An 18,936-nucleotide genomic window follows, 5' to 3' on the forward strand; every position below is an offset into this window, starting at 1 on the left:
GGGACTAATTGGAAATTACATTGTGCTTACAGACCCCAGAGCTCAGGACAGGTAGAAAGAATGAATAGAACTCTAAAAGAGACCCTTACTAAATTAGCTATTGAGACCGGCGGTAAAGACTGGGTGACCCTCCTCCCCTTTGCGCTTCTTAGAGTCTGAAACTCGCGGGGCCTTTTGGCCTTACCCCTTATGAAATCCTACATGGGGGACTGCCCCCCTTAATGGAGTCATGCGGGATATTGGATCCTGGCACTAACTCCCCCTCCTCCTCTGCTCTATTTGCCCACTTAAAGGCCTTAGAAGTTATTAAAACACAGATCTGGAGTCGAATCAAAGAAGCCTACACTCCAGGAACCACCGCGGTGCCCCACGGGTTCCAGGTCGGAGACTCAGTCCTGGTCAGACGACATTGTGCTGGCATGCTTGAGCCCCGGTGGAAGGGACACTACCTGGTGCTGTTGACTACCCCCTCGGCAGTCAAGGTCAACGAGATTGCTGCTTGGGTACAGTGGCAGCTGGTGACAATTCTCTTAAGCTGCACCTTCGTCGTAGCCCCAACCTTGGGTATTAACCCCCATGCCCCTCAAAAATTAACCTGGGAAGTACTTAATGAAGTGGGCAACATCGTGTGGTACACTACCCCTTGGACTTGGTGGCCTGATCTTGCACCCGATGTCTGTAAGTTAGCAGCCGGCTCTATGGCCTGGGATCTTTCCAGTTATACCAATTTAGAGAAGCCACCCCCAGAAGAACAGTGTGTCCCTCATGGCATAGGGAGCACATTGGGGTGTTCAGGACAGTTTTTCCGAGCCAACCTTCAGGCAGCAGACTTCTATGTCTGCCCCGGACAGGGACACACCAGGGAAATGAAGAGACGGTGTGGAGGGGCCTCAGACTATTTTTGTAGTAAATGGGGATGTGAGACCACGGGAGAAGCCTACTGGAACCCTTCCTCCTCTTGGGATCTAATTATAGTTAAAAAGGGTCGTAGGCCAGGGGAGCCAGAGAAAGGGGAAAGAGATCCATCCAAATACCTGGCTTATAGGACTGGGTGTGCCTCTGAAAGCTCCGCTAGCCCTCAGGGACCGTGCAAAGACAGTTATTGTAACCCTCTAAATATCAGCTTCACCCCACAGGGAAAACAAGATCGTCAGTGGGTAAGAGGAAACCGTTGGGGATGGAGAGTCTATACTGGCAGAGGGGACCCTAGATTCATTTTTGTTATTAAGATAAAGATAGAGAGTCCGCCCACATGGCCCGTAGGCCCCAATTCGGTGCTTGATAACCCTGCACCCAGGCCTGAGAGACCTCCTTGTCTCACTCTGTCACCAAAGGAGGACTCGTATCCCCTTTTGACCACACCCTCCTATCTCCCTATGAGAACTGAGGACCGCCTGTTCAATCTGCTTGATAGTGCATTTGTTGTTTTAAACCGCCGCTACTTTGACCTTAGCTGTCTTGTTAGGACTTGGAGTGGCAGCAGGAATTGGAACAGGGGCAGCTGCCCTCATCCAACAACCTTACTACTATAATGAACTCAGAGCAGCTATGGACGCGGACCTGGGAGCATTAGAACAGTCCATAACCAAACTAGAAGAGTCATTGACTTCATTATCAGAGGTAGTGCTACAGAACAGGAGGGGATTAGATCTGCTTTTTCTAAAGGAAGGAGGGCTCTGTGCTGCCCTATAAGAAGAATGTTGCTTTTGCGTAGATCATTCTGGTGTCATAAGAGATTCTATGGCAAAGCTTAGAGAAAGACTAGAAAACAGAAAAAAAGAAAGAGAAACATATCAAGGATGGTATGAAAATTGGTTTAACGGGTCACCCTGGTTCTCTACCCTAGTCTCTGCTTTAGTCGGGCCTTTACTTATTTTAATGCTAATCCTAACCTTTGGGCCATGCATCCTCAATAGACTGGTGACTTTTATAAAAGAAAGGGTGAGTGCAGTACAGGTAATGGTCCTAAGACAACAATACCAGATATTACAAGAAGCTGAGGGATCGCTCTAAGATTAGAGCTTTTTACAAAAAGAAAAACGGGGGAATGAAGAGTAAAAGGTTATCAAAGGACACTGATTCCTTGCCCTAGGGATTTCCTCTGCCGCTCCCAGGAAATCCCACCCAGGAAATCCCACTTTCTTGAGATTTGAGTTCCCAAAATACCACAGAAGGTCCGGATGACCTCTGTGGAATGTCCCAACGCCCTAGGTGTGCCTGGGGGTGTACTGATAAAAAAATGTATGATTCTTCCCCTTTGAATTTCCTCATTCTGCCTGTCCTCCCCCTTCTTTGTAATTTTTGCCTTTATAAGCCTGTTACAAGTTCAGGCCGGGGTCGAACTCCTCTACTCCTGCGTGGTGTATGGGTCTCGACCCCAGCATGCTGGCCTGAGATCTCACTCTTTCACTTTCAATAAACTTCCTCATGCGATTGCAGCAAGTCTGGTCTCGGTGCCTCGCTGGGTGCGCACCTCTCCTGAGATTTGAGTGAGGGTCTCCCTTCGGAGGTCTTTCATTAACACACTATTAGTTTTATTAATTCTTGGCATCATTTTCTTAATATACAATTCCTTAATTTCTACCATATTATTTTATCCTATTTTTTACTTTTTTCATTATTTATTCACTTTAAATTCTGATAACACCCTCCTCCCTTTTACCTTCCAAGTCCCACCCCCTACCTTCTTTCCTATTTCTTTCTTCCATTTTTCTTAGAGTACCAACCTCCCCTAGAACATAAAGACATAGTCTCCTAAGGGCTAAGCACATTTTCTCTTACTGAGGACAGACAAGGCAGCCAGGTACAGAAAAGAGATCCAAAGACAGGCAACTGAGTCTAGTCAGAGATGGCTCCCTCTCTAATTGTTAGGGTACTGGCATGAAGACCAAGCTGGATATCTGCTACATCTCTGTGTAGGGTGCCTAAGTCCAGACCATGCATGCTCTTTAGTTAGTGATTTAGTCTTTGTGAGCCCCCAAGGGTTCAAGTTTGTTGGCTCTGAAGGTGTTCTTGTAGTGTCCTTTACCCTTCCTCCTTTTCAATTTGTTCATATACTCTTCCACAAGACTCCCTGAACTCCACCTAATGATTGGCTGTGGTCTCTGCATCTGTTATCATTAGCTCCTAGATGAAAGCCTCTCAGGACAATTATGTTAGGCTTCTGTCTATAGGCAAAACAAAGTATTATTAGTCATGTCAGGGGCAGGTGGACACTCTCCTGTGGGGTGGCTCTCAAGTTTGGCCAGTGATTGATTGGCCATTCCCTCAAAGTCTGCCCATTTGTTATCCATGCACATCATGTAGGCACAGCAAATTTTGGGTTGAAGGTTTTCTGGGTAGGTTGGTGTCTCTCTCCTTCTACTGGAAGTCCAGCCTTGCTCTATAGGAGGAGGCCACTTCAGGCTCCATTTAACCTGCTGCCAGGAGTTGCAACTAGGGTCACCTCTATATCCTCCCAGGAGCCTCCCTTATCCCAGGTCTTCAGCTTGTTCTAGAGATGTTCTCCCACATTTACCTTCTTTCTCCCTGTTCTCAGTCTTCTCATCCACCACCCTGATCTCAACCCCTTTTCACCTCACCACCCCCTCTCCCAGGTAGTTTCCTCTTTTCATCTACTTCCTATGTCTATTTAGTGCCTCACCACCCCTTTTCCCATCTAGTTCCCTCTTTCCATCTACTTCCAATGTCTATTTAGTGCCCACTTCTGAGTTCAATTCAAACATCTTCCCTTGGGTTGTCTTTATTACATAACTTCTTTGGATCTGTTCATTGTGTTATGGTTATCTAAACTTTATGAATAATATCTACTTAAAGTAAATGCATACCCTCTGTGTCTTTCTGGCTCTAGGTTACTGTACTCAGGATGATATTGTTTCATTTCCATTGATTTGCCTGCAAATTACTCGATGCCCTTGTTTTTAATAATAGTCTAGTATTTGATTCTGTAAATGTACCCTGTTTTATTTATCCATTTTTTTTTCAGTTGAGGGATATTGGAGTTGTTTTCAGTTTCTGTCTATTATAAATAAAGCTGCTATGGAGATGATTGAGCAAGTGTCCTTGTGGTGTGGTAGAACATCATTTGGGTATATGCTCAGGAGGGGTACGGTTGAGTCTTGAAATAGAACTATTTCCAATTTTTTGAGAAAGCACCAGCATGATTTCCAATGTGGTTGTACAAGTTTTCACTCCAACCACCAATAAGGAGTGTTCCTTTTGCTCCAGAATTTTGCCAGCATATGCTGTAACTTGAATTTTTGACCTTATCCATTCTGACAAATGTTAAGATGGAAACTCAGAGTCATTTTATTTGCATTTCCCTGATGAATAAGGAAACTGAACATTTATTTAAGTACTTCTTAGCCACTAAGGATTCCTATGTAGAAAATCCTCTGCTTAGCACTGTACCCATTTTTAATTGGGTTAGTTTGTTGGTGTATACTTTATTGAGTTCTTTTGAACTTTTCTCGAGCCCTCTGTGAAACTGTGAAAGGTAGCATGGTCCCTGTTTGAGCTAAAGCTAGAAGCCCTGGAGACCATGAAGGTACATTAGGAGCATTGGCTGCTCTCAGGCACCAAGTCCCTGTCACTAGCTGCAACCTCTCCCATAGATTTGTGGCTATCAGTCATGTAAGTCCCTCCACATGTAAAGGACCTGACCTGTGATCATGTAGACTCAAGGCAGATCTTCATGCTAATGAGGTACATGGAGACCTAAAGGGCTTAGCTAATGAGTTTTCCTTCTCAGACATTCCTTCCTGAAAAAGATATTTAAACTTGGGCTAGCCCTGAGAAGGAGGGTAAAGTTTTATACATCTACTTTCCGCCATGACAATAAATGTCTTAAAACTATGTACTGCCCTTCTCTCTTTGTTTTCCCCTCAGTCAGATGAACTCAAAGATCAAAGTCCTAACAGCTACCCTATTTTAGATCTCTCACCCCTTACCTAATTTCTAACTTCCCTATCAACCCTAAGATTTAAAATAGCCCCTCACAAAATCTAACTTATTTTGCCCATTGTGTTTTTACAAAGAGATTTCCCTTACCTTGACAATCCCTCCTCAATCTCACCCTTTCCTTCTCTCAAAATCTAACGATTGCCTCACTCCAGAGCTTTTTGGGTAACCTTACCTGGCTTTGACCCTTGCTCCCCTTTCCCACAATTAGGCTTTAACCACTTTTGACCTCTTAAAAGGACACAAAAGGCCCTCTGCCCCAAGAACACTGTCCCCGGAAGCAGTCCAAGCTCTAAATTCTGTCAATGCAGCCCTAAAATATATGGCTTTTTCTAGGTATGACCCAACAATGCCTATACAGCTCCATATCTATAATGTCTCCCCTAAACTGTAGGAGCTCTTTATCAACCTCAAGGGGTGCTGGAATGACTCCACACCCTGATGGTTGGTACTCCCCGATTTTAAATGAGGTGGATGTACTCAAAAGCATGATTAAAAATGGCAGGAATAAAGCCTTGCAAATCCTAGGAAAAGAACCTGACATTCTTTTCACCCCTTCTTTCTCTCTGACATTCAGTTGCCAGTCAAAAATCACCTCTGCTGAGCTATCAGCTTAGTAGGATTTCCAGGACAAATTGGCAACCAGTATCCAAGTGAAAAATGGGCTTCTGCCCTCCTGATGTCTCCATGGCTGCCCCCAAACTATTCTCAGAAGGGCTTACAGTGGGAGCCCCTTCAATATTTATTGATGGAGAAAGATTGGAGCTGCAGCAGCAATATACTACTTCCCTGAGAATGAACCCCCTATTCTTTGAAAAGGGGGGCATCACTCCCTTTTAGATTGTCCCAAAGCTTTTTGTATTTTAATGTTAATTCCACTTCCCCTAGAAGGGCTGCCTAGACTCCAACTGAACCTTCCCATTTCAATTAGAAAAATAAAAGAAAGCTAGTGACTGGGCAGGCAGGTGAGGGAGGTGGAGAGAAGGAAGGTCTAAGAAGTCAGAGAAGAAAAGGTTAAAGGTAGGGGAGGTGGAGAAGGTGAGAGGATGGATGGGGATGGTCATGGATACATGGAGCTTCCCAAGGACCAGCTAGACACAGGTGGGTTTTATTGGTGTAATAAAGCTATGAACATTAAGGATTTTACAGTTCTAATATCTCATATAGAAGGGCAGTTTGTATCTTTGTATATTTGATGCAATCTTGTTGTGTAGAGGGTTTGTGGATTGAGAATTGAGTATATAAACCCATATGAAAAGCTATTGGGCTGTAGAGTTTTGTTTGTGGGATTTTGGGGTAGAGAAACACCCCCGGACAGAGGCAGAGAATAGGTGGTAGAAAACTGCCAGGGAAGGGAGTTGCGCAGACAAGTTGGGCCGTAGTGACAGCTCAGACCAGAGGTGCACATGATTCTAAACTAAGAGATAAACCGATTTTATTTTTTATTATTTAATGCAACACTTCCTCCAATATAAAACATTATATGCCATCTATCTAGCTCTGAAAGAATTCAAGGGCCTCCTTAACCCCTTTTCACACAGTATATATGATATCAATTTGCTGCTTTGGTTAGCAAGATCCTTAGTCAAACTAGACACCAACTTTCTTTCCCTTCTACTTATACAGGTTTCCACCCTTCTACGGTAAGGAGCCTTCCCCATCTGCATTCAGCATGTCCAATCTCACAGTGCTCTGACAGGTCCTATATCTGAGACAAATGCACTAGCTGATCAAACAGCCTCATCGGGGATATTCGTGCCACCACTGAATACCAGAAGACAGACCAGTTTCATTCACACACACACATCAATATAAAAGGGCTTCATGCTTGCTTCCCTCACGTCCCTCTTGCTCAGCTTGTAAGAAAAATAAAAACATGTTCCTCTTATGCATCCCTCATTACTATCCCAGCTTTACAAATGATGGGCACCAATCACTGAGGCCTCAAATTCAGTGCCTTATGGCAAATTGGTATCACCCATATTCTCCAATCTGGTAGGCAGAAATATGTTTTCTTAACTCATTCTTTATATGGACCATATCCCAAACATGTAAAAACTCAAAAAGGTTAATTTACTATTTGTTCTCTACCTTTGCTGTCATGGGCATTCCTCAACAGATAAAAATTGATAATGACCCTGCCTTCACTAGCTCTCAATTCAAAACCTGAACACATTTGGAAACTTGCCCATCATATAGGAATTCCCCATAACCCTTAGTGCCAAGGAATAATAGAAAGAACACATCAAACTCCAAAAGCCAAACTTCTAAAACAAAAGACAACCACCTACCCCTATAATGTACAATTAATGATGCCTCTGACTACCCTAAACTTATTTAACATGTATTAAAAAAACTCTAAACACCCTCCTATTTTCTTCATTGGTATACACCAAAATTAACACCTGCCCCCATCCTAGTAAGATAGTGAGGTCCTTAGGATGGAATTCGGAAGAGATCAACCCACCCCTCCTTACAACCCGAGGGGGTTTTGATTGTGTTTTTCCACAAGACAGGCTTTAGCCTATCTGGGTTCCTGCCAGAAATGTCTGACACTGCCCCACCAACCAAGACGATGGCCCGAAGATCAAAGAGAGAGGAAGATGAGAAGGCAAAGGAAACACTACATCCAAAGAAACAGCACGATTTCCTGGAAGGGCATCCATCCATGGACCTGGTGACTGCTACCCAGGCCATGTACCCTCCACAAGTTTCCTTCTCCTCTACGCTTATGGCTGTTTTTGTCATTTTTCATACTAACTCTGCTACTGCCCAGACTCTCCTCAGTCTTCCCTATACCTACCACCGGAGATTCTATGCTAGAAAAACCTACAATGGACACAACAAAGTTATAGGAACCCAGGTTTTCCCACTTGAAGGATGCCAGACCAGGACTGAGATCTCCGTATACCTGGATTTTATCTCTACTATTACCAACCCTTTCCTCTGCTTTCCTTACTGAAACAGGTGAATGTCTCCAGAATGTCTCCTCATGTGGAGGTTGCAGATATTGGAGCTGAGGAATGAAATCCATCAGTCATGATGGCACCATGTTTGCCGACATTAAATTCAATTTTAACTTTCCATCAGTGATCTGTAGAATGAACGTTGGAGAACAGGAGTCATGGGTAAAGTTCACAATAATGGCTATGCCAAATATTCCCAGAGCTGACTTGCATGTCTCCCGTGAGCTTGTTCCTACCTACAAATCAGTCTTTACCCATGCTAATATTCTCCAACAAAAAAATCAGTCTCAGAAGGAACTCTAGCCTACCTGGCTTCAGTATATCCAACATACAGCTGACCTCCCTCCCTTGACCACCCAGCCCAACTCCTCCCGATGCTTTTTCTGTGCTTTTCTCTCCCAACCACTATTAGCAGCTGTTCCCATTAACATTTCCCTTCATGACCTCCATGGACCCTTACCCACAAGGAAAGCACAGGACATTTCTCTCTTTTTCCTATCTGCCTCTTTGCCTTGTAGGGCTCTCTTTGAAACCCCATCTTATATGTGTCCATGACATTACCATCATCAAATCAGTATGTGTCACGCGCCCACGCTTCCCGCCGGTAGGAACAGGCGTGCAACAAACAAACAGATTCTCCTGTGGACAACCTTTATTGTACAGCACTCTGAGCAGGGGACTTCTTGAGCAGGAAACTTCTCTCTGAGCCGGGGACTCCCTACCGGGGTCTATCATATAGGCGACCTCTCACGTGCAGTCTCCCACGTGCGGTCTCTTTGCCCAGTTTCTCTCCACGTGGGATCTCCCGCAATCTCTCCTATCGGGTCTCTCTCCACGTGGTACCTCTCTGCCATCCCTCCACGTGGGGTCTCCCGCAATCTTTCCACTATCTCCCACGTGAGAGAGAAATGCACTGCTTATAAATGCCTAAGAGACTTGTGTTGCTACCTGATTGGTGCATCCTCCTGTAGCTCAATCACGTGCCCCGAGATTGGGCTGTGACTTATGTGGTTGCCAAGCAACACGAGGGGAAAGGTTTTTGTAGGCTGAACAATATGCGGGAAGCTGGCGCCAGCGGCTTCCTACAAGTATGTATTAATCCTCCTGACCTCATCTGGTGCAAAGGCACTACTCTTACTTGTATTAACTCCCCCTACCCTATTACCAAAGCTTCTATATTCCCATGATAATTGTTCCTCAGGTTTATATATAAAAACCTGAAGAACTCATCCTGCAGATGGAAGGAAGCCAAAGAAGAGAAATCTTCATCACTCTGCTCATTGAACTAGACCTTTCTGTCTCAGTGGCTATGACAAGAACCACTGGACTTTGTGACCATAATGAAGGGAATTGTTTCCCTAATTTCTTTATCAGCCCATTTATCATTTATATAAGGAAGGCTACAAATTTATTTGAGTTAATTTTATATCAAACCACTTTGCTAATGTTGTTTATTAATTGTAGAAGATCTCTGGTAGAATTTTTGGGGTTGCTTATGCATACTATCATATCATATACCAATAGTGACACCTTGAATTCTTTGCCAATTCATATTCCCTTGATCATCATTCATTGTCTTATTGTTCTAGCTAGAACTTTGAGTAATGTATTGAATAGATAAGAGGAGAGTGCTCATTCTTGTCTTGTCCCTGATTTTAGTGGAATTGTTTCAAGTATCTCTCCAATTAGTTTGATATTTGGCTGTTGGTTTGCTGTATATTGCTTTTATTATGTTTAGGATGGTCCTTGACTTCCTGATCTTTCCAATACATTTAACATGAAGGGGTGTTGTCAAATGCTTTATCTGCATCATAAGATAATCTTGTGATTTTTTTTCCTCTGAGTTTGTTTATATTGGATTACATTACTGGACTTAATTTTCTTTTTCTTTTTTTTTCTTACAACTTTATTTTTTTTTTTTAAAGAGGGATACATATACAGATTTTAAAGGCATTTTTGGCATAACATTATATGATTTTTGTCAGTACTTATTTTTTTAGAGGTTTGATAGCACTAAATTTTTTATATTGAACTAGCATTGTATCCCTAAAATGAAGCCTACTTGGTTGTGGTAAATGATGGTTTTGATGTGTTGTGTTCTTGGATTCGGTTTGTGAGAATTTTATTGAGTAATTTTGCATTAATATTCATATGTAAAATTTCTCTGAAGTTCTCATTTCTTTGTTGTTTTGAGTTCTTGTTTGGCTTAGATATCAAAGTAATTGTGGACTCATAGAATGAATTAGGTATTGTTCTTTCTGTTTCTATTTTATGCATTAGTTTGAGGAATATTGGTATTAGATTCTTTGAAGATCTAGTAGAATTCTGCACTAAAGCCATCTGGCCCTGAGCTGTTTTTTGTTTTGTTTGTTTGGTTGGTTTTTGTTTTGATTGGGAACTTCTTAATGACTTCTCCTATTTCCTGAGGGTATATGGGCCTGGTTAGATAGTATACCTGCTCTTGATTTAACTTTGGCACTTGGTATCTAGAAAATCATCCATTTTATCTAGATTTTCCACTTTTGTTGAATATAAATTTATGTAGTAGCATCTGATGATTTTTTTGAATTTCCTCAGTTTCTGTTGTTATATCTCTCTTTTCCTTTCTGTTTTTGTTGTTTTGGATACTATCTCTGGTAGCTTTAGTTAATTTGGGGAGGGGTTTATCTATCTTGTTGATTTTCTTTAAAAAAACAAACACCCATCAATTTTATTGATTCTTTTATTGTTCTCTGTGTTTCTTTTTTTTTACTTTAGGCCCTGAGTTTTACTATTTCCTGCAGTATACTCCTCTTGGAGGTGTTTTAAAAATATGTGTGTGTGTGTGTGTGTGTGTGTGTGTGTGTGTGTCCATCCATGTGTGGGGCCTATAGAGACACAGAAAATAAACCATTGACCCAGGAACTTGGGCTACACTGACTATGAGATTTCTGATATGGTTGCTGAGCAATTTCTCCCGCCCTAAACTTTTTGATGTTAAAAATAATGTTTCTATGATCCTGAGTGAGGTCCCCCAGTCACAAAATAACACTTATGGTACATACTCACTTATAAGTGGTTACTAAGCCAAAACCTTTCATACCCAAGAAACAATTCACACAACTTATGAAGCTCAATGAGAAGAAATTGCTGAAGGTGGATGCCCCAGTCCTTCTGAGAAGAAAGAACAAAGGGAGGAAATAAAGGGAAAATACAGGTGCAGGAAATGGAGAAAAAATCATCCACAGACTGCCTCACCAGGGGATCCAGCCCATATGCAGCCACTAAACCTAAGCACTATTCCTGATGCCAAGTAGTGCTTAATGGCAGGAATATGATATGGATGCCTCCTCAGAGGTTCTGACAGAACCATACTGATACAGAGGAGGATGTTTGCAGCTAACCGTCAGACTGAACACGAAGACCCCAATGAAGGAGCTAGAGAAAGGAATGAAGGAGCTGAAAGTGTCTAAAACCCCATGGGAAAAACAAAATTATCAACTAGCCAAACCCACCACAGCTCCCAGGGACTAAAACACTAACCAATGAGTTCGAATGGAGAGACCCATGGCCCCAGGTGCATATGCAGCAGAGGATTACATTCTCTGGCATCAATGGGAGGAAAGACCTTTGGTCCAGGGAAGACTCGTTTTTTTTTTTTCCAGGGTAGGGGAATTCCAATGTGCTGAGGTGGGAGGAGGTGGTTGGGACAGGGAGCACCTTCATGGAAGCAATGGGAGGGAGTAAGGGGAAGGGATTGGAAGAAGGGGATAACATCTGAAATGTAAATGCAGAGAATATTCAATTAAAAAGAAAAGAAGAAAGAAAAAAGCTGAGCCATCTCCAGCCTCACTAAAGTATGTAAATTAATCAAATAAGAAAAGTAAACATTACATGTGTTAAAAAATGTTTGAATTACTGACTTGAGCTTCATAAGAAACTGTTCAAAGACTTAGGGTTGGAATTAGAACCAAACTTCCAACAATTTCTGAAATTATCTTCAAACCATTAATTTTTGCCATTTTGTAATCCATATTTAGGGAGCCAACATTTTCCATATTGATGATCAGAAAATCAAAATATAGACCAATTCTAAAAAGCAGTGATGATACTCTTTATCTTGCAATAGCAGGTGTTTAGTCAAGTTTTAATATTATATGCCAATCTGAGCAATCACATTTATCTTAATAATATATAATTTTGCCTTACTCTTAAACATCTACTAAATTTATAGGAATCCAGAAAGTTGTTCAAATAAATTTCTTTATGATCAATGTTTAATTCATTAGTGTTTCATCAATAAACTATATATACCTATGTGAAGGTAGATTAAGTATACTTGAAAGAAAAAGGTTAACAAGTAGAAAATCTTAAGAAGTACCACTCTAGGGAATAAATATAGCCAATTGGGTAGTGTATAGTTCTTGGGGGTTAGCTCGGAAATTATATGAAGAACTTGGTAAAGTTTTTAAGGTAGGTCAAGAGTCCTGTGACACAACTTGAAAAATCTGTATAAGTTTGAGGCAGTAGAGTTATTTAAAACTTTGTGCTTCAGTGTTGAAAGTGTAAGTTATCAAAGGATCATGGATGGGACACTGAGAACTGAAATTACACAGATTAAGCAGATCTTATCTCACCCTAAAAACACTCCTCATTAAAGAAGTATAATATCAACATTAAAAGTGCATAATTTGAACACCTTAAGGTCCCTGAAGTGAACTTTTAGAAGAGAATTCAGATTTCAGGTTTCTTTTTCACAAAGACTACACATCTTATTCATGAAGCTTTAAAAGAATCCCTAGTCGGAAAAGATGGTTAGCATGGGAGCCACTATTTCATGGCCACTCTTACACAAAGAAATGCCCACCACAATAAATCATGTCTGAATTTGTTTTTCTAGATAAAAACCTTGAGTAATCATTGATATCCCCTTGGATACTAATCTCCAGCTACAGGTTTTCTTCTGTTTGATGTCTATGACTTCTGTCCTCAAGAGGAAGTCCAAAAATTCCAAGAATCAGTTTTTATTTTCATCATATTTACTAATCATTGGAAACCTTACAAGGCTCATACAGAATTTAATAACATTTATTTCTTTATTAAAAGTGTTATTTCTATATAAGTGTTGAATGAAAATGAGGACATGACCACTCTTAGGTATGATTAAAGAGAAGATTTTGACTGTAGTTATGAGGGACTGAATAGCCAGAGGCATCTGGAAAGTACAGATTGAATATGGCCAACGTAGTAGACCAGGCTCTAAAGGGAAAGGAAGAGGAGGGAAGGGCAAGAGAGGAAAAAAGAAGGGGGGGTACAAGAAAATAAAAGTGTAGAGAAAAGAGAATATGGGTAGAATGGCTGAACCATATAGGGAAGAGCAGCTGGAGGAAGGGAGTGAAGCTCAGGAGCTACAGAAATTTAAGGTAGGGTGCTGGGATGAGAACTGCTGAGAATAGCTAGGATGCTGTAACAGGTACTTGCAATGCTGGGAGGTGCTGGAAGAAACTAGGAGCCAGCATCCACTTTGATATGTTAATGGGTCCCTCAGCTCACCATTTATCCTGGATTTCCTCAGGACCTAACAGCATGAGATACAGGGCTGAATTCCTGCCTGATTTCTATTACTCTGGTTTTTGCTTTTGTTTTTGTTTTTTCAGCTGTCAAGTGGATAATGCAAAGAATTCTATTTTTCTAAATATTCATTTCATCAGCAACATAGGTAGATTTTTATCTATGTATCCCATTTCAAAAGGTCATTTTTATCTTTTACATTTCCTATTTCAGGGATTACCAATTAAGAACGCTGAAGCAAACATGAGAGAGAGTAAGACATTACTTATTTAAGTGACACTTATATGAGAAAAAGTGTGTGACACTAAATTACAATATTTTATTCACTTAGAGATTCATTCAAATTACTAATGTGCACACACCTACTGATTAAACATAGTTTGAGTACAGTCTGAAAGACAATGGGTATTGAAGAACAAAACAAAGCCTAAAAGGGAACATGTTGGAAAAAATGACAATAAAAGTAAAAATGTATCTGGCTGGTCTGTGACCCAGTGTTTCAGAGCATTGGCTGCTCTTATAGGGGCCTTGTGCTCAAGTCCCAGCATAGGTACTGTGGCTGTCAAAGTTCTGGAATTTTGGTTCCAGACATTCTGACTTTTGCTTCTGACCTCTGTGGCCACCATGTATGCATATATCAAAACACACACACACACACACACACACACACACACACACACACACACACGTAAAGCAAAAAATAAAAGAATAAAAAATAAAAATAATCAACCATCTAGTCTTAGAGAGAAAGATCGTTTCACCAATATCACACCAGAACAAGGAATTCCTGGTAGAGAACACAGCATGTGAGAGTGAGTGGAATGGAATATAAACACCTGAAAACACTTCCTTAAAAAAGCAACATTTTCAAATGATGCCCCTGAGTAGACAACAGCCTCTTAGCCCTATTAAGGCCACTGGATTGTACCAGATTTAAAGACAGTTTCATTTATGGTAATCTAGAAGTAAAAATAAATCATGTAGGGCATATAATCTTAAATGCACATAGAAAAAATAAATAGTCCTCAGGAATGAAGAGATGGTTCAGTGGTTAAGAGTACTTTCTATTCTTCTAGAGGAACTGTGTTTGTCAGGCTGTGTGGCTTCCTATTAGCCAGGAGTGCCACTAGTGGGTCCCTTAGGAGACACTGGACACAATCTGAGGATGAAGATCAGCTGGTGAAGCCAAAACATTACAGGTCTCCAAGGGGAAGCCTGGTGGGGTAGGCAGCTACTGTTGTAGCCATGAGCTGCCACAGGTGGTCAGAAGCTGCAGCAGGAGCAGCTAAATAAAAGTCAGGATGTGGTGGCAATCTTCAGTAAATGGCAGCTAGTAGCAAGCAGCTACAACAAGAGCTTGAGCCAGGCCTGTTGGGCAGAGCTGAGGTCTGTGGTTGAATGTTTCAGGACAGAAAACTCTTCCCTTTAGTGTTGAAACTCAGTAAAAACAGGCACCCTCAGATGATTTTTGGAGAAATAACTCCTATGCTTTATTCTATGTGTATAAGGACCTTATAAATACTTGGGAGTAAGGTGGGATCCAGGGGTAGATGCTTCCCATTTACACAGTCTGAGATGTTAGGAATGCCTTATTTGCATGGGGAACCACTTCAGGTGTTATCCTTACATGACTGTTGGTCCTCTCAGTGGGGTGTCATGGTTACATGTTATAGGACAGGTAGAGCCTGGCTTGGAGCTGGTTCCAATGACTTCTGTTCTCAATTACAAGATTTACTGATTTTTGCTTTTCTTTTTTAACCTGCTTTAACTTTACCAGTTTGTCTGGTGGCACAGTCCACTTGCCCCAAATGTGTTCAAATACCATCACTCAAATAATGGCTCAACATTATGTGTAACCCCAGATACAGGGGATCTGATGCCTTATTTTGGTTTCTATGGGCACTACATACTAACATAGTACACACTATACATATAAGCAAAACAGTCACACATATAAAATAGAAATGTAAATCTTTTCTAAAAATGAAATAATAAATTAGAATTTATAAAAATCAAAACTCATCATTTCCTATATCATGAAAACTTTATTTTATGTAGAGGTATATGGAACCACATAAGTTTTATCAATCACTTTGAATGTAAACATGACAAGGTAAAAATCAAAAGCATAATATAAACATATAACAAGGAAGTAAAATTCAGAATGCAGGCTGCTGTAGTCCACATATTAAATACCCGCTGTGTGCCAATTTGCTACTAGGTGGCTATATAATTAAATCATCATCTTTGATCTGTCTGACATTATATTAAACATTTAAACAAGTCATTTAGAGTATTTGCAAAACCCATCACACTATCATGTGTAAAAATATTTTTAACAAATCTCATTTTAAGAACAAAAATAATAACCTAACAAACACAGGTACTCACTACACATTTATTCAAGTGTGGTAGCTATTTCTCATGGAAGATCTACAGAAATTTAAAGCAATGAAGAAAACAAACATGTAGAAATACTTTAATTTGAGGACCTCCTATTTTATCTGTGAACTAATAATGTAATGTTTCCTATAATTCTTATTTATTTTACCTTTATAGAAAATCTTGGTGCAAAACTAGCTTATTAACTGCTGATTAGATTTTCTCACATTGTGCCTTACCCTAAACACCTAAAAAGGTTTAATTTATATTAATAATTGTTGATGTATGTGTATCTGTCATAAGCTACATCCTGTATGATCTTGAAAAGAGCAGAGTACAATTAAATATGCATGTATGTATTAAAATTATCCTCAAATTAGTACTCATTTGTTGGGTGTAGTTTTAAAAACATGCCTGTGCTCTGGAGCTGCTAAGGGACCATCTGACTCCTGGCTCCCTTTTGTTCCACCTAGCCACCAGCACTGACCCAGCTGCTCTTTCCTAACGGCCTTCGATCCTACTTGGCACCCAGATCCACTGCTGACCTTAGAATCCGCACGTAAAGGACACACAGACAGCTTTACTGTTTTAGAACTTGCCAACTATGCACAATTGCTGGGTGCAGAATCTCCTCTCAGAAAAGGAATGTCCCGTCAATTATTAACCCTGTTCTTCTTCCTGCCCTAAACATAGTGGGTGTATCAGCTAGCCCTCATGAACCACCTTGGCAGGCCCTAGCTGCCACCAGTCCTCACATGAGTGCTGCTTTTTACTAGTTCCTCTCTCTTTCCCTGCATCTCCATTTTCTTTTGGGACTCTGAAGTCCCTCCTGTACCTTCTGCCCAGAAATTGGTTCCTGGCCTTCTTTATTGACAAATCTTAAAAACAGGGAACTAGACCTTAGTATCAACACTGCCCCTTACACTAATATCACAAGGATACAACTAATGAGCTATATTTAACCATTCTAATAGTGATTCTGAGTGTGATTAAAAATCTGAAAACAAGTGATAAGTTCATTCAAACAAAGTACGTGCATAGCAGTATCAATACCTTTTTATACGTTTTAGAATAACTTAAAATGTTTAAAATGTAAGGTTACTTTTTTGAAAAGTGTTCATTATTAAGAGTTTAATTTGTACATAAAGATAACTGTCTTTTATAGTAAGTTGTGATTAAACATAATTAGATTTAATTCAATTACATTTATGACAGAAATATATTGAATTAACTAAGATGTAGTCGAAGTTTTTCCATGCTGTGAGAACAAATTTGAACTAAAATTTAGTACCTATTCAGAGGAAACTAAATTAAACACTTATTAGAAGCAAAATTTTGGAGTTGTCAAGGTAGCATAGTTAGTTATATGCTTGCTACTCAAAGAGTAATTAAATAGCTAGAATATGTGAAAAAGCATGGAGTAATTGGCACAGATTTTATTTAGTTTAAGCACTAGAAAGGCAAATGAAGACTGCCCTGCCAGAACAATCTAAATGTGAACCAGAGGCCCTAAGAGGCCAGTTTCTTATGTATATAAGACAACATTCACCACCACCAAATAACAAGGTAGACAGTTTCTAGACCTCTGTCTTTTACATATTCTTACATACATACACACACACACACACACACACACACACACACACACACACACACACACAGGGGTGGGGAGAGAGGAAGGGACAGGGACAGAAAGTGAGAGAGACAGAGAGACAGAAAGACAGAAGACAGAGAGACACAGACACATGCACACACAGAGAGAGAGAGAGAGAGAGAGAGAGAGAGAGAGAGAGAGAGAGAGAGAGAGAGAGAGAGAAGAGAGAGAGAGAGAGAGAGAGTGAAAAAGAGAGAGACCAAAATCAAAGAAGTTTGAGTAAGATTTGTTATTTGAAGCAAAAGTAAATAAATAAAAAATCAAGAGGAATTCTTACAATACAAAATTTTGGACACTTGATCTCGAATCTGTTTAGTCTTCACCCCATAAACAATAGGATTGAGCAAAGGTGGGACTAGTAGGTAAAGGTTGGACAGGAGAATGTGAATGTAGGATGGAATGTGAGAGCCAAACCTATGTGTAAAGAAGGAGAAGAAGGCCAGAAGGTAAAACTCCAAAAAGACACAAATATGGGCAACACATGTGTTAAAGGCTTTGAGTCTTGCTTCCTTTTGAGGAAGCTTGAAGACAGTTATAAATATTCTGATGTAGGAAAGTGTGATGAAAATTATGTCCAGTCCAAGTATACTGAAAGCCACAAAGAGACCATAGATTCTGTTGACATGAACATCTTCTGCTGCCAGCTTCACAATGGCCATGTGCTCACAGTACGAATGGGAAACAACAGTGGTCCAGTAGAACTTCAACCTGTATTTGATGAGAATGAGACATGGAGCTACCAACAGGGCTGCTCTGAGTGTGACTCCTACTCCTATCTGAGTGAGGAGCCTCTGGGTAAAGATGGATGCATGTCTCAGAGGATCACAGATTGCCACATAGCGGTCCATGGCCATGGCAAACAAGATGCCTGACTCAATACCCTGGAAGGTGTGAATCAGCCACATCTGTAGGAGGCAGGCATCAAAGTATATGGTTGGAAGGTGAAACCAAAATATTCCTAACATTTTCGGTAAGATGGAAGTGCTAAGAGCAATGTCTGTTGCTCCAAGCATTGCCAGGAAGAGGTACATGGGCTCATGGAGGCTTCGCTCAACTTTGATGACAACTAGAAGCAGCGAATTCCCCAAAAGTGCAATGACATACATGGTACAGAAAGGAATCCCAATCCAGAACTGCACAGACTCCAAGCCAGGGATCCCAGTCAGAGTCAGCACTGAAGGCCTGAAGATGGTGCTGTTGGCATGGGGCATGCTGCCTCAGCCTGCAGGCCTGTGGCTTCTCAGCTAGACTGGCAGCTGGTGCTGGGGATACTCCTGTGTTCTGCTCTCACCTAGGGTCACACAGTCAGAGACTGAATGGGATTCCACATGGCATTTTTCACATACAGCATTACTGATAAGAATGTTTTATGCAGATCCATAATGTTTATATAACTTTTACAGGTGTGAATATTTTATTTCTTCT

The 18,936-nt window shown here is 40.8% G+C and overlaps 1 protein-coding gene across 1 annotated transcript; it reads right to left on the minus strand.

Annotated features, from left to right (window-relative positions):
- Positions 1–17,771: 17,771 nt before the first annotated feature.
- On the minus strand, positions 17,772–18,722 carry LOC308418058 (olfactory receptor 52A5-like; the record flags this gene model as incomplete). The annotated part of the gene is made up of 1 exon (XM_080913390.1): positions 17,772–18,722. One exon carries the CDS (start codon positions 18,720–18,722, stop codon positions 17,772–17,774), a length of 951 nt encoding a protein of 316 aa, XP_080769516.1.
- Between the last annotated feature and the right edge of the window lie 214 nt (positions 18,723–18,936).

This window comes from Micromys minutus, assembly GCF_963924665.1.
Source record: "Micromys minutus genome assembly, chromosome: 2".
Classification (NCBI taxonomy): Eukaryota; Metazoa; Chordata; class Mammalia; order Rodentia; family Muridae; genus Micromys; species Micromys minutus.